The sequence below is a fragment of the Myotis davidii genome, unplaced genomic scaffold (genome assembly GCF_000327345.1).
Source record: "Myotis davidii unplaced genomic scaffold, ASM32734v1 scaffold655, whole genome shotgun sequence".
NCBI classification, from domain to species: domain Eukaryota; kingdom Metazoa; phylum Chordata; class Mammalia; order Chiroptera; family Vespertilionidae; genus Myotis; species Myotis davidii.
This window is the reverse complement of record NW_006287547.1, coordinates 4293119-4308149: the sequence shown is the minus strand read 5'-3', so window position 1 is coordinate 4308149 and position 15031 is coordinate 4293119. Positions and strand designations below refer to the sequence as shown.

Genomic DNA, 15031 nt, shown 5'->3' with positions numbered 1-15031 from the left:
TGTTTCCCTTGTGCTAGACATGGTGTTCCATTTTACAGGGAAACTTGCTTCTAATGAATTTGAAAAGCACCACAGAAAAAGTGCAATGAATGGGCCTACTTGGCACATGCGTTTTGGCATTCAGTTTTCAAGTAGAGAATACTCTGATCCTTTATCTTTGCCTGAATCCCTTCCGTTAGTCATAGTCTCCTTAGTGAATGAAGAATTTCCTCTAATAACAAGTCATTGGATTTAACATTAGGGCATCTACCCTCAGAACCAGTTCAAGGTGTAAATTAGACATGAACAAAGATTGTTTCATTCACTTTCTCTTCTAGTTATGCTAGGTGTTAGCCTCTCAAAATCGTCCTTTTCTCACTCTGACCAGTTTACTACTCCTGCTCACCTCTCACTCTCCCTTACCCATTAAAGCATCAAAAACAACCCTCTATGATAAAAGCCTAATATGCTAAGTGACTAATAACAAGTCATTGGATTTAACATTAGGGCACCTACCCTCAGAACCAGTCCAAGTTGTAAATTAGACATGAACAAAGATTGTTACATTCTCTTTCTCTTCTAGTTATGCTAGGTTTTAGCCTCTCAAAATCTTCCTTTTCTCACTCTGACCAGTTTACTACTCCCACCCACCTCGTCACTCTCCCTTCACCCATCAAAGCATCAAAACAACCCTATGTGATAAAAGTCTAATATGCTAAGTGTCCAGTAGTCTAGTCATCTGTTCAACCAATCAAAGCGTAATATGCTAATGATATGTTAAGGCTGCTCAACTGCTCACTATGACATGCACTGACCACCAGGGGGCAGATAGTCAACTGGTCGACCAGTTGCTATGACATGCATTGACTACCAGGGGGCAGATGCTCTGCCCGGTAGGTTAGCTTGCAGGCTTGCTCCCTGCTGCCAAGCGGGCATCCCCTGAGGGCTCCCGGGCTGCCAGAGGGATGTCTGACTGCCGGCTTAGGTCCGATCCTCCCAGGGATCAGGCCTAAGAAGGCAGGTGAACATCCCCCAAGGAGTCCCAGACTGCAAGAAGGCACAGTCCGGGCAGAGAGACCTCCCCCGCTCACTGAGTGCACAAATTTCGTGCACTGGGCCTCTACTTATGTTATAATATACAGATGGTGTATTATAAAACTAGAGGCCCGATGCATGATAATTTGTGCAAGAGTAAGCTTTCCTTCTCCCAACTGCTGGCACCGGCTTCCCCCTGGCACCAGGGACTCAGGCTCCTGGCACCAGCTTCCCTCTGGCACCCAGGACCTGGGTTGGTTTTCCTCTGGCCCGGTTTCCCTCTGGCCCTGGCTTCATCAGGAAGGATGTCCAGAATGACGTCCGGAAGACATCCAGTCTAATTAGCATATTACCCTTTTATTATTATAGATTATACATTTGAAACTTATATAATTTAATTAACCATTGTCACCCCAATAAATTTAATAAAAATTTATAAAAGCAATTATGATAGCATTTCCTTCAGGGTCCCATTCTCTGAAAAATAAGGAATAGAACCCAAATAGTTAGAACAGCCAGAATTTGACACTCAGTAGAGGATTAGCAATTGGACATAAGGAAGTAAGGAGAGAGAGGTGGTTTTAGGTAGATGGACAGTTACATTCGTTTAGGCAATCATTCATTTATTTCTGAGGAAAGAGAAATCAGAAAAATATCTCCTTATCTCATCCCTCTACAAAAATGTAGGCAGTGCACTTCTTTCTTCTTAACCACCTTGTAAAAGCCCTAAATGGACACAATTTTGATTCAGTGGCATTAGAAATCAAGATTATTTTAAAGTAACAACCACAACAATACTAACTTGTACTATTAAATGCTTACTTTGTTTAAAGCAATGTTCTGAGCACTTTGTAGAAATAAAAGCATGGTTCTATATAGTAGATGCTTCTATTACCACCAGAGAAACTGAGGCACAAAGTGGGTATTTATCTTGATTTCCTTAGACAAATGGTAAGAAGTGATCTGATTTTGGTCAGTCATACAAGATAGTATGACTTCAGGTTCATACTCAATGATTATTACTATGCCTTAATTGTGGAGGAGAAATAATGTAATTAAAAACAAAATGCAATTAACCAAAATACTGTTAAAAAAAGAATTAGAAAGAACAAGACTAAAAGTCTGATCAAAATTGCTGTTGGACATAAATCAAATTTTAAATCTCACGTTTCCTCCTAGAATTAGAAAAATGTGTTTGCCTTGAGGTATCTACATTTTCTAAGAGTATTTTTAGACTGAGGTTTATTATAAGAAATACCTGGGAATAAAGATTGAAAGTAATCCATCTCCTTGGCAGTATTTCTTGCATATTAATACAATAGGCCTTTGTTTTATTTTGTCTTACTTAAGACTGAAGTCTAATTGAGACCTATCTAAAACTGAAGTATATAAAGCCAATAGCCAGTACTTTGGGGTGCAAATCTGTGTGTTTATGGGATGTGTGTATGTGTATATTAGCATGAACCACTTCAACTAACATGTATTCTTTTACTTTAAGGGGCAAAGGACCACTAAAGCACACGACTGATGTGATCTATGCAGCTAAAATGATATCAGAATCAGGATCAAGGATGGATGTCCTTGCTCGACAGATTGCCAACCAGGTGAATTTTCTACAAATGCATGTGGTGAAAGTCTAGGAATTGTTTTCTGCCATTTCAATGTTAATTTTTAAAAGTTGAAATTTTACTCTATGGGGTTATTTTTTATTACTGAATTATTTTTAAATTTTATTCATTAATTAATATATAAGTAGTGGACAATTCATTCTAAGGAAACTTAGTGCATTATTGTTATTACTTAGGACTTGATTATTTCTAAGATTTTGAGTTTCACATATTCAAATTATTTTAAATATCAAATATATCTTTTGAATTTCAAATATATTCCATTGGCTTTAATATCCAATGTTAACATTTTTCCTTAATACCTTATATTTCTTATTTTTGCTCTTCAAAAAGTAATACTTTTCAGAATTCTATTATGTTATACTTTCTGAGTCAACAATATATTCTAGCACCCTATGTAAAATTGTAAGGTAAGTAGTAATTATTAGAGTACTAAAGTGAAGATTTAAAATGTACAGGTATATAATGCTTATAGAGACCGATGATTTATATAGTTGGTATTTTTCTTTACGTTTCTCTCATCTGTATTTCCGTTTTCTAGGCAGCATCTACATTATTAAAATTACCTTTTGCCTAACATGAAAGTTAGGAAAGTCAGTTTTTAGTTATGGTATAGGCATATTTAGTTGATATTTCAAACTGAGATGTAGTATTAATTTGCAGGTTTCATATTATTCAACTTTGTAATGCATATTTATCTCCCTTTGGGGGAAAGGGGCACTGTTCTTTTTGACTTTGTAACTATTCCATATTATTTATAGCTTATATACTTTTATTGGGATGCTTATTATTATTTACTCTTTTTATCCTCTATTTCTTAAAACATGAAGAATTTTCTCTTATTATATGTATTTGTGGGTATAAGGAGGAGAAATAAGAAATAATAACAAATAGTTTTAAACATTCTTGAGCATATACACACACACACACACACACACACACACACACACACATATTCAGTGTCTAGCTACTTTAAGCATTATAAATATTTTATTAATTTTTTAGTATTTAGTATTTATGGTTAAAAACAAACTCTATGCTAATATGTGACCAAATGACTGAATCCAAAATTTCTGGTTTTCTATATTATGTCTAATCCAAGTTGAAACTGAAAATGAATTGAAAGCAATTCTTAAACTCAAGATAATTTTAGTCTGTGCACTAAAAAATGTCAGACCATGGTTTTCCAAATATAACTCTCACAAGTCAGCAGTCAGTGTAGACCACATGAGTCTGTTGTCCTTTATCTCTGACATAATAAAAGAGCTCCACTGTATTTTTTTTCTTCACCTGAGGATATGTTTTTATTGATTTTAGGGACAAAGGGAGAGAAAGAGAGAAACATTGATTGTGGGAACTAAACCTACAGCCTAAGTATGTGCCCTGACCGGGAATTAGTCTTCTGGTCCATGGGACGATGCTCCAACCAACTGAGCCACCCAGCCAGTGCAAGTCCCACTGTTCGTTTTAGCTATTCCTTCCATAGATACACTTTTCTTCTGTGTTTTAGAAACCTCAGTTTGCTAAAGTGCAGCAAAGATAGACATAGCAAAGAAGGAAAATGTTCAAAGTATACTGAGATTTCTACATGTAAAATCATCTCAAATTGATGACTAACCAAATTTGATAGAGTGAGGAAAAGCCCTCTTTATTGAGATAGTAAATTGAACAGAAAAATAGTTTTATCGTGGGCAAGATGGATTATGAGATAGTTGAGGGTTCTATGTGTTGGATGTGAAATGTTGATAAGACAATAAAATGAATAAATGCAGGAGGTATATGGAACTTCTGAAGACAGAACTGGATGATTGATAATTATTATTATTATTTATTATTTTGTAAGTGATACATGAAGCCAGGACAGTGTATATTATTATCCAGGAAGAGGGTAAGAGTGAAATGATACCCAAGAACAAAAACTGAGAACACCAAAAGGGCAGCATTGACAATTGTTAGAAGGCATGTTCCCGAATAACAAGAGAGGGAGATGGGGTTACAGGGTTGAAGGGTTATTGTTTTCAGGGATTTTATGTTGATAGATTCAAGGGTGAAAACATTAAAAGTGCAGAAATAGCCGAAACCAGTTTGGCTCAGTGGATAGAGCATCGGCCTGCGGACTGAAAGGTCCCAGGTTCGATTCGGGTCAAGGGCATGTACCTTGGTTGCAGGCACATTCCCAGTGGGGGGTGTGCAGGAGGCAGCAGATCGATGTTGCTCTCTCATCGATGTTTTTAACTCTCTCCCTTCCTCTCTGTAAAAAATCAAAATATGTTTAAAACGTAAAAAATAAATAAAATAAAAGTGCAGAAATAAATGGGACAATTGATGCTATGTGACCCTGAGGAAGGTTCAATTTTATCAGCTATGATATAGTGGTGCTGGTCCTATAGACAGCCTCTGGGCTGGAGTACTGGTAGGGAAATGAGTCCACCCTGGGGAGGGAAAGGTCCTGGACACACTGTTCTTGTTATCACTGGTTACTCAAAATTTCTATTCTAGCAGTTCACAATGACACCTCATACTTCTTGTTAGCAAATTTTGCTAGTTTAGCAGAAATTAAACTGTTGTCTGTAATTGCAAAAGTCATTGTGTTTTTAAAATAAAGTTTATATTCTATTGTGGCAGAAAATAGCTGAGCTTTCGAATAAAGGTCTTTAAAGTATTCACTTTTCTAATTCACTCTTAAAATTGAAACTGAAAGGTAATAAATGTGTTTTACTTTTCTTCTCACTCCTAAATGAAGTATTCTGCATTGGGACCAAGCATCTTGCTAGAAGAGTGAAAGCTGGTTTAGCATGAGAAAACCACTTAGGCTGGCATGCCATCTGCTTGCCTGTAGTGAGAGTCTTAGTAGTTATAAATTTAGAAAAAAATATATATCCATGCATTAAAAAGCTAACCAGATGTCCTGGTCAACATCTCCTATCTTAATAAACTGGGAAATACCCACACTGTTATGATAGTCTACCACTGGATTTATCTTGAAATCCTGAGCAGAGTTCCTTTAAAAGTTATTTTATGAAAATTTTATTTTTTTGTAAAAGTCAAGACCAAGAATGTTTTACAAATATAAGGCTCAAACTTTTTTTTTAATCACCATCATATAAAAAAAAATAGGGGAAAGATTATTTGACTTTAATAAAGGAGGTTTGGCAAATAGGAACATTTTTAAAAAATATATTTTTTTAATTTTTCAATTATAGTTGACATATAATAGTATATTAGTTCTAGGTGTACATCATGATTACACATTTATATAACTTATATGAGGAGGTCACCCTGATAAGCCTAGTACCCACCTGACATCATACATAATTGCAGTATTATTGACTGTATTCCCTGTGCTGTTTATATCCCTGTGACTGGCAATTTGCACATTTAATCCCTTCCCCTTTTTCATCCATGGCCCCAACTCCCCTCCCTCCTGACAGCCATCAGTTTGTTCTCTGTATCTATGAGTTTTACTTTTCGTTTTTTTCTTTTTTTTAGATTCCACATATAAGTGCAATCATATGGTATTTGTCTTTGCCTGACTTATTCCACTTAGCATAATACTCTCTAGGTTGATCTATATTGTTGCACATGGCGAGGTTTTGTTCTCTTTTATGGCTGAGTAATATCTCATTGTGTACATACCATCTCTTTTATATCCATTAGAGGAGCATTCTTTGAGTGGGAATGATTCATTCTCCTGATTCTGCTTTTTGGTGGTCAAAACCAATCAGAAAAGCTTTCCAAATGTCAATAGGAAGAAGGCTGTAATAAATTTTGCATTATAGAATTGACCAATTAGTATACTTTTAGTCCTTCAGTTATAAATCTGACTAGCATTGTTAGATGTAAGCAAGATTTTCATTAATTCTGGAAGTAAACAGTAAAGCTAGCTCAGGCAACTTTTAATTTCAAAAGTTCAACTTCACATTTTCTGCTCATTTGAATCTTTCTTAACAGAATTCTAAACTCTTTGAGTATGGCTTTGAAAGAATCCCTTGAGAGAGATTGTATGTTTTTCTTGGTGGTGGCAACATTGGTAATTGGTTAAGGGCAACCGCAGGCAAACTAAGGCCCACGGGCCGAATCTGGCCCGTTTGAAAAGAATAAAACTAAAAAAAAAAAAAAAAAGACCGTACCCTTTTATGTAATGCTGTTTACTTTGAATTTATATTAGTTCACACAAACACTCCATCCATGCTTTTGTTCCGGCCCTCCGGTCCAGTTTAAGAACCCATTGTGGCCCTCGAGTCAAAAAGTTTGCCCACCCCTGGTTAAGGGTCTAATTATTGACTTGCAAATTCAATTTTATCATCTGTGATATAGTGGTGCTGGTCTTTAAGAAAAAAATCCTATAGATAAGAGTGTCCATTTAAGAATCAATTTACAAATCAGGGTGGCAATTTACTGTTTACTATCCTATATAATAAAAGAGTAATATGCAAATCAACCGAATGGAGGAACGACAGGTCTGCGGGGGGTGGAGCTGGCTGCTCGCAGCTAGTGCAGTCCTTTGATCGGCCCATTTGGTCACCTCGCGCAGGCAAGGACTCCTGGACCGTGAGAGAGCACAGGCTGGGCTAAGTGCACGAATTTTCGTGCGCCAGGCCTCTAGTATAAGATAAAACTGGTAAGAAGACTAATACTGTTCCTAGATTATAGAGGTAGGTAAGTATAGCCAGATGATGTCAGTTTGAATACCAGCTCTACCATTTATTAATTGGGCAATCAATTAATATATCTGTGCCTCAGTTTCCTTCTTTGCTAAGTGGGGATAATGAGAGACTGTACCTCATGTAGTTGTGTGATTATTAAAAATAGTATAGGCAAAGTACCTGGAACAGTATATGGCAAATAAAACACTGCATATCAGAGATTATCATTGAGTTCATCCATAAGAACAAAAAATAGATAAGGCTGTTACTCAATGAGAACAAAGAAAATGGTGTTGTCAATGAATGTCATGTAGAAGAAATTTAATGCAGGGAATGAAACAATACAAAATTCAAATTATCTTTAGATGATTTATATGCTCTATCAAAACTTAGTTTGCAAATGTGCAAAATGACAATAATTAGATCTGAGAATATACCATATTCTCAAGATCAATCTATGCTGTTGCAAATGGCAGTATATAATATTTTCTTATGACTGAGTAGTATTCCATTGTAAATATGTACCATATCTTCTTTATCCAATCATGATAAGCAAAATAAGTTAGACAGAAAAAGTCAAGAACCATATGATTTCACTCAGATGTGGGATATAAAAAACTGAAAGCAACAAGAACAAATAAGGAAAACAAAGAAACAAAAACTCATAGACACAGACAATATGCTGGTTACCAAAGGGAATAGGGCTGAGAGGAACTACAGAGTAAAGGGAGTCAAATATAAGATGGCAGAAGAGGATTTGAATTTTGGTGATCGGCACACAATGCAATATATAAATGATGTATCATAGAATTGTACACTTGCAACCTATCCTCTTCTTCCTCCTCCTCCCCTTCATATCTCTCTCTTTTTCTGTCTCTGTCTCTCACTTTTTCTTGTCCCTTAATTAGTTATAATTTAACCCTTTCTGTGAGATTTGGGGGATTGCTCTTAATTCTTCATTTAAAATTTTAAAAACCCAGGACGGCTTTCTGATCTTTTATCCTATCTTGTATTTTACTAGAGGCTCAGTGAATGAAATTCATGCATGGGTAGGGTCCCTAGGCTTGGCCGGCGATCAGGGCCAATCTGTGGGGTGATCAAGGGGCCCCTGCTGGCACCCACCTTGGCTGGCCTGGGACCTGCAGGATGGAGGCAGCTCCTGCATGGAACGTCTGCCCCCTGGTGGTCAGTGCACATCATAGTGACCGGTCACTCCACCAGTTGTTCTGCTGTTCAGTCAGTTTGCATAGTAGGCTTTTATTGTATAGGATTTTGCATTTTAGTTTATCAGTAGTGTATATTTTAAACATAATGCAACCGTTTTTGTTTTATACCATTTAATTAAACAACATATTATATTTTAAATACTGTTTTTTTTCACTTTCCCAAAACATTTTCCACATCCTTTGAAAATATTATTTTCTTGTAGACTATGTAATATCACATTATATGAAGAGCATTCGCCTTTAATCTTTCCACTCTTTTAGGACATTTAAGTTATTTTCAAATTTTGCGATTATAAGTAATGCTGCAATGAATATCTTTACATAAAATTACTCTCCATATTTCAGCATCCTTATGAAAATGCATTTGAATTAGAATTAAATTATTGGGAATTTTAAAAACCCATTTTAATTACATAGAAGAAAGAACACAAAGATTAAACACGGACCATAGATATTTATGCTACGATGAAGCTCAAAGCTGTACTCCAGTTAGTTCCTTACAGAAGTGAATATAACATAGGTAAAGAAATTTAGCACATCTATAAAACATGGATGCATGCCTTCTGTTTCTTAGCTCCAGGTAGATCCACAGCTGTTATCTAAGGTGGAATGATTTCTTTTGCTTGTAATAGCTAAGAGCATTAAATGCTGAAATTAAGAGAACATAATATATAGTTTGTTGTAGACTATTTTTTATGCTCATGTACATAACAAAGCACAGACAATGCAGAATTGTGAGTTCAGAAGAGTGTTCTAATTGCAACTCTAGGTTAAAGGAATAATTGCATTTATCTTGGATTTACCTAAAAATATACTCAGAACACTTCTAACCTTATCATAAATTAAATGCATTATTTTATGTACCTCTTCATTTTTTGGATATTTCTTTAATCTTTCTTTTGACTATGCTGAAGTAATTAAGGTCAAAACATGAATAAACTCCTCTAATGGAGGAAGTATGGCCTTGGTTAGAGAATTGGAGCCCAGTGAAAATAAAATTGCTTATAAGTCACCTGTAATGTGAATATTTCCTCACTTTGATCTAGTTATTATTAATTTTGCTATTTCCACTTTTATCTTTTATGAATATTTAGTGTCCAGATCCGTCATGCAAACAGGACTTGCTGGCTTACCTAGAACAGATTAAATTCTACTCTCACCAACTGAAGATCTGCAGCCAAGTTAAAGCTGAGATCCAGAGCCTGGGGGGAGAGCTCATCATGTCAGCTGTGAGTACTGCCCGGAACTAATACCATATTGTAGAAGATGCTTCAAACCTCCTTATTCCACCACATCTTACATGTCCATGTAGATTAACAACTCAATTGGAGTGTAAAAAGTTGCATGTAAACTAGTGAGAAATCTTGCCAGATTTCTTAAAAATATGCTACAGAGGTACAACTTGTTTTTATTTACTTCAGAGATACTGGAATGAATCGGGTTTTATAAGACACTTGGGTGAGAAATAATACTTAGAGCATGATTTTCAGACTTGAGAAAGAGTACAGACGGAACTCTCAGTCGAACCCTATAATTTTCATAAAATGAAATTCATATGGCATTGCAAGTTAAAATAATGTTATGATTAATTTATATTCCCACCATAACATAGAAATACAGGCTTTGAAAAATTTTATTTCTGTATATAATCTTAGAAGTGGAATATGATAGAACATTATAGATTTAGATGAACTTTCATGAATTCTTTGGTGACCCTGAGTTTCAGTCTGCTATAAAATGACCATGGTAGAAATAACATCTAACTTTTCTACTCATTTTTAATAACAGTATATCATTTCTTTAGAGTGGGTACGGTAATAAAATATTTTATATCAGTATTGGATTCAGTTATCAGTGACTTTGAGAAGGACATGGAACAAGATTATAAATTTAAGTTAAAGTGAAACATCATGAATGTTATGGGAACTTACATTCATGAAGACAAATTTTGTAAAATGATAACAGTATACTTATAAATTTGAAATGTTTAGGACCTCAATAGCCTGACTTTGGACTCTCCTGTAGTGAGCTAACATTTTTAAAGGACATAGTTACAAAAATGCAAGCAAAGAATTACCATCAAGACTAGAGGACAGGGAACCAAGCCTCATAGACTGTTTCTTGCCTGTCTTTGATCCCATTTTATCTTCACAATAGCATGCCTCCTAGATTGTTTATTGGCTTGTTTTGTTTACCCTAATACTTGAAAAAAATGAAATTTAGAAAGGTTAAATAGCTTCTCAGCAGTCATACTGGTAAATGTCAGAACTGGGGTTTACCGCCAAAGACCTATGCCTTCTCTATTCAGATGGGCAACTTGGAATGTATGATGGAAGTGAGGAGCACAAATCAAAAGTGAATAATTTGGTAATTATGTGTAGTTATTATTAAAGGTAAACAAATAGGTGTGTTTTTTTTTACATTTATATTTTGCAAAAGAATTTAGAAATCAACACAACCTATACAAGATTGGTATCCTTTCAGTTTTCAAAGGAAAGTATATATATATTTTTAAATATATATTTTATTGATTTTTTACAGAGAGGAAGGGAGAGGGATAGAGAGTCAGAAACATCAATGAGAGAGAAGCATCGATCAGCTGCCTCCTGCACACCCTGCACTGGGGATGTGCCCGCAACCAAGGTACATGCCCTTGACCGAAATCGAACCTGGGACTCTTCAGTCCCCAGGCTGACGCTCTATCCAGTGAGCCAAACCGGCTAGGACGGAAAGTATATTTTAAATTGTCACAATCTATAGACACAGAAAATATGTGTGTATAAATACATACATGTTTATAGGCATGCACAGATAGACATAGCATGTGTATTTTATTACATATATGCATTTAAAATATTGTATCTTTTTCTGTATTAGACATTTAGTCTTCATTTTTCTCAACATTATAATACTTTAGATGTGTAAAAATTATTTACACCAAAGTCTGCTGTTTACTTATTTTCACACACTCACCATCATTCACATGGTGTAGTCCATGTAAATTTTATGATTTAATTATATGCTAATTTTTCATGTTGCCCGAAGCTGAGCTTTCAAAAAACTTGATAGAAGTTCAGCCTATAGATTACTGATGAAATATATTACTATTAATTGTCCCTCCAAAATATAATTTCCATCAGGTATATGAATTGAGTTTGCATTCCTTCCTGTTTGATATGATGATTCAAATTCATGAACTTTACATATTTTACAGAAAGATGAGGCATGAGCCATTTAGAATTCATGATTTACAATTTAAAAGCTGAGTTGTTATATAAAATGAGAAATAGCATTGCAAATCCAAAACTATTTGTCATCATTTCACCCATAATTCCCCATTAGAAAAAAAAATAAATCAAAATAGGAGCACGCCCCCTCTTACATGCTTCACTGCCATCTGCTTGCAGGTTGATCCTGGAAAGCTTTGAAAATACATTTCATTGGTGCGTGCCAAAGCACACTTCTTCCATCTCTCCATGACCCTGAGTTCTAGTCTGTTCTTTTTCTTTTTTTCCTTTAAATTGAGAAGATCTTATCTAAGTCACCCTTTTTTCCCCATAAAATGTTCTGAAAAATAACAAGCATGTTTCTAAAGCAAGGAAACTCATTAAAAATTACAGAAAATTGTACTCAAAACTACAGATGATTCAAAGATCATTAAAGTTTGCATTCCAGAATCAGGTTCATTAAATCCTATTTTTATAAAATATATTTGGTTAAGAAGAAGTAAGTGGAATGCATTTCTGGGGTAAATGAGTAGACTGATTTCTGGGTCTAGGGTATTAGGATATAGGGTAAAGAAGATGAATTTAGAGCAGAAAGGAATTTTAAAACCATTCTCATAATAGAAAATGTCATTAAAATTATTTTTCTAATCCTTTTTATATCTGCAAGCACTTATCCTGAAATTACATGTTTTAATTACTAGGAAACCAAAGTGTGATTAGTCCAAAACCCCAGCACCATAGACCATCTGGGGGATGAAACTATGAATCGATGGTACCTCCTTCAAAATACTCCAAGATGCAATTATAAAACACTCAGATGTACAAAAATGACTCCAAAACAACATAATAAACTATATAACAGTAGTTTACCCAAAAGCATATAGTAAGGCGTGAGGAAATAATCCCATTGATTTGGCAGGTGGGCAAGAGAATGCCCCAAAAGAGGCTTGACTAATTAAATTGTACCTTGATTAAAAAGAAAAATCAAATGTATATTTATGGGGAAGAGAGGAAGAGTCCAAGGTACATGGGACAATTGAAAGAAAAGGAAATAAGGAATTTTATAGAAACACCAAAAGGTCTGATGTGACTGGAAAATTATACAGGCAGTCCTTGGGTTACGTCGGACTCCACGTACGTCGTTTCGTGGTTATGTCGCCATCTCCCATTTATTTATATAAAAAAAAGTTCCATCATCTCAACGTATGTACATATGTGCTTTATGTTTTTATTATTATTTACCACAAGTGAAGGTCAGGAACTGTTATCTTTCTTTTAAATTGTTTTTACCGTTTCACTTCATGACTGCTGTGTCTGTGCTCCCTGTGAGTGACGGAGGTGCTTATGTAGGTGGGTTCCAACTTACGGCGAGAACCAGGTTATGCCACACTGCAGGAACGGATCTCCGATGTAACCTGAGGACCTACTGTCCTGGGTACTGTTGGTGTGTGTACTGGGAGGGTGGGGAATAGAAGAGAACCTGAAAACAAGATTGGAGCTGTTTCAGAAGAACCACTTATAGCATTAATCTGACACTGCAGGCAATTGAGAGGAATGGAAAAAGTTTAAAGTTTGAGATGCGCGTAAACAGATCCCTCTGTTTAGAAGTTAAGTGCTTTTAAAACATGTTCTTAAATTGATTCCAGAGAGAGGAAGAGGGGGCAGGGGGAAGAGAGAGACAGATAGACAGGCAGACAGGGATGTGAGAGAGAAACATAAGATTGGTTGCCTCCTGCATGAACCATGACTGGTGTTCAAACCCGCAACTTGGGTATGTGCCCCTATCAGGAATCGAACCCAACACCCTTTGGTACAAGGGACTACACTCCAACTAACCGAGCCACACCAGCCGGGGCTGGAAGTTAACTGTTTCTGACAAGGTGGTGAGAGCTAGAAAAGGCAAGGGAGGGATTGGAAGATAGAGGCCTGTTTAGGAATTATTTTTTTAAATAATCTAAGAGGAACAGTGAGGACAGAGATTAAGGCAACATTAGTGAGAATGGAGAGCAGTATATTCATGCATGAAAAATCTTCTGAGGTAGAAGTTATTGGAGTCAATGAGCTATTAAATGTTAAGGTTGAAGGAGAAAGAATTGATTTACCCCAAGGTTTTGAGATTTGTAACTTACTCAACAGTGGCATCATTAACCAAAAGCTATATGTAGAAGGAAGAGCAGATTAGGAAATTCATTCAGGTTTTGCTTGTTAAATTTGAGTAAGGGGCATTCTAAGACAAAGGTCTAGGAAAATGTGTATGTGGTTATGAAACTCAGGAGAGAAGTATGAAGGAGAAATAGATGGGACCATCCAGTGAAATTAGTGAATAAAACAAAGTATAACTCAGAAGGAGATCCAGAAAACTTTTCTACATGCAAAGGGATTCTAATGTAGGAGATAGAGAGACTTTGGTTGTGGCAGTTTAAACATATCAGGCATTTACTATCTCCATAAAAAGTCTGAGAATGGGTAACCCAGGACTGTAATGGCAGCCTCACCAAAGTCATCAGGGAATCGGGCGTTTTTGTCTTTTTGCTTTATTGTCCTTGGTTTCTGGCTTTCATTTCTATCAAAGTCGAAATATGGCTTCTCTAGCTCTACTGTGGTTTTGATATTCCAGACAGATAAACAGAAACAAGCATTCGTTACATCTTTTTAAGTTTCTTCCAAGTGATTTTTTTTTGAATATTATTGTCTAGAACTTAATTATATAGCTATACTTAACTGCAAGGGATGCTGCAAAATGTAAAATTTGTTTGTGTTTTAATCTGGGCACATTGCTTTCTCCGATTGAATCGGTTTTGTTTCTGTGGAGAGAGAATGGATAGCAATTTCTATCATATCCATCTATGATTACCCAAATCACAGCAGTGCTCACATATGTTGTAATTACCTGCTTTTATGCATATTTTCCACTAGACTATATGGTTTCTGGATATTTTTGAGTGATGAAGGCTGATCAACATAAAATTTCTGCATTATTTATAGACATTGGCTGCTGTACCTTCAAAGTGCATATTGGAACTTTATATACTTTTCCAAAACGGTATTAGTAATATGATGTAGGCAAAAATTAGACCATATTGGGCTGAATGCTTATGATGCAGTAACCGAGCAAAGATGGTAAAATAGACTAAATTTTCCAACAGTTTGTAGCTGGAAGGAAGAAGAAATAAAGAGTAAGAGAATGAGGAGAGAGAGAGAAAGATATTTAAGGGGTAGACAGAATTACTCAGTTTCTTTTCCTTATTTTTCCTTTGTTTTGTTAACATTTTTATTTATGTACTTTTTAA

The 15031-nt window shown here is 35.6% G+C and overlaps 1 protein-coding gene across 1 annotated transcript in view; it reads left to right on the top strand.

Annotated features, from left to right (window-relative positions):
• LOC102766152 (catenin alpha-3) overlaps positions 1 to 15031 on the top strand; it is a 114036-nt gene that overhangs the window by 53144 nt on the left and 45861 nt on the right. Inside the window, exons 2-3 of the mRNA XM_006759390.2 lie at positions 2513 to 2618; positions 9609 to 9743. Of these exons, the coding sequence (XP_006759453.1) occupies positions 2513 to 2618; positions 9609 to 9743 (241 nt within the window). The remainder of the gene's footprint in view (positions 1 to 2512; positions 2619 to 9608; positions 9744 to 15031) is intronic.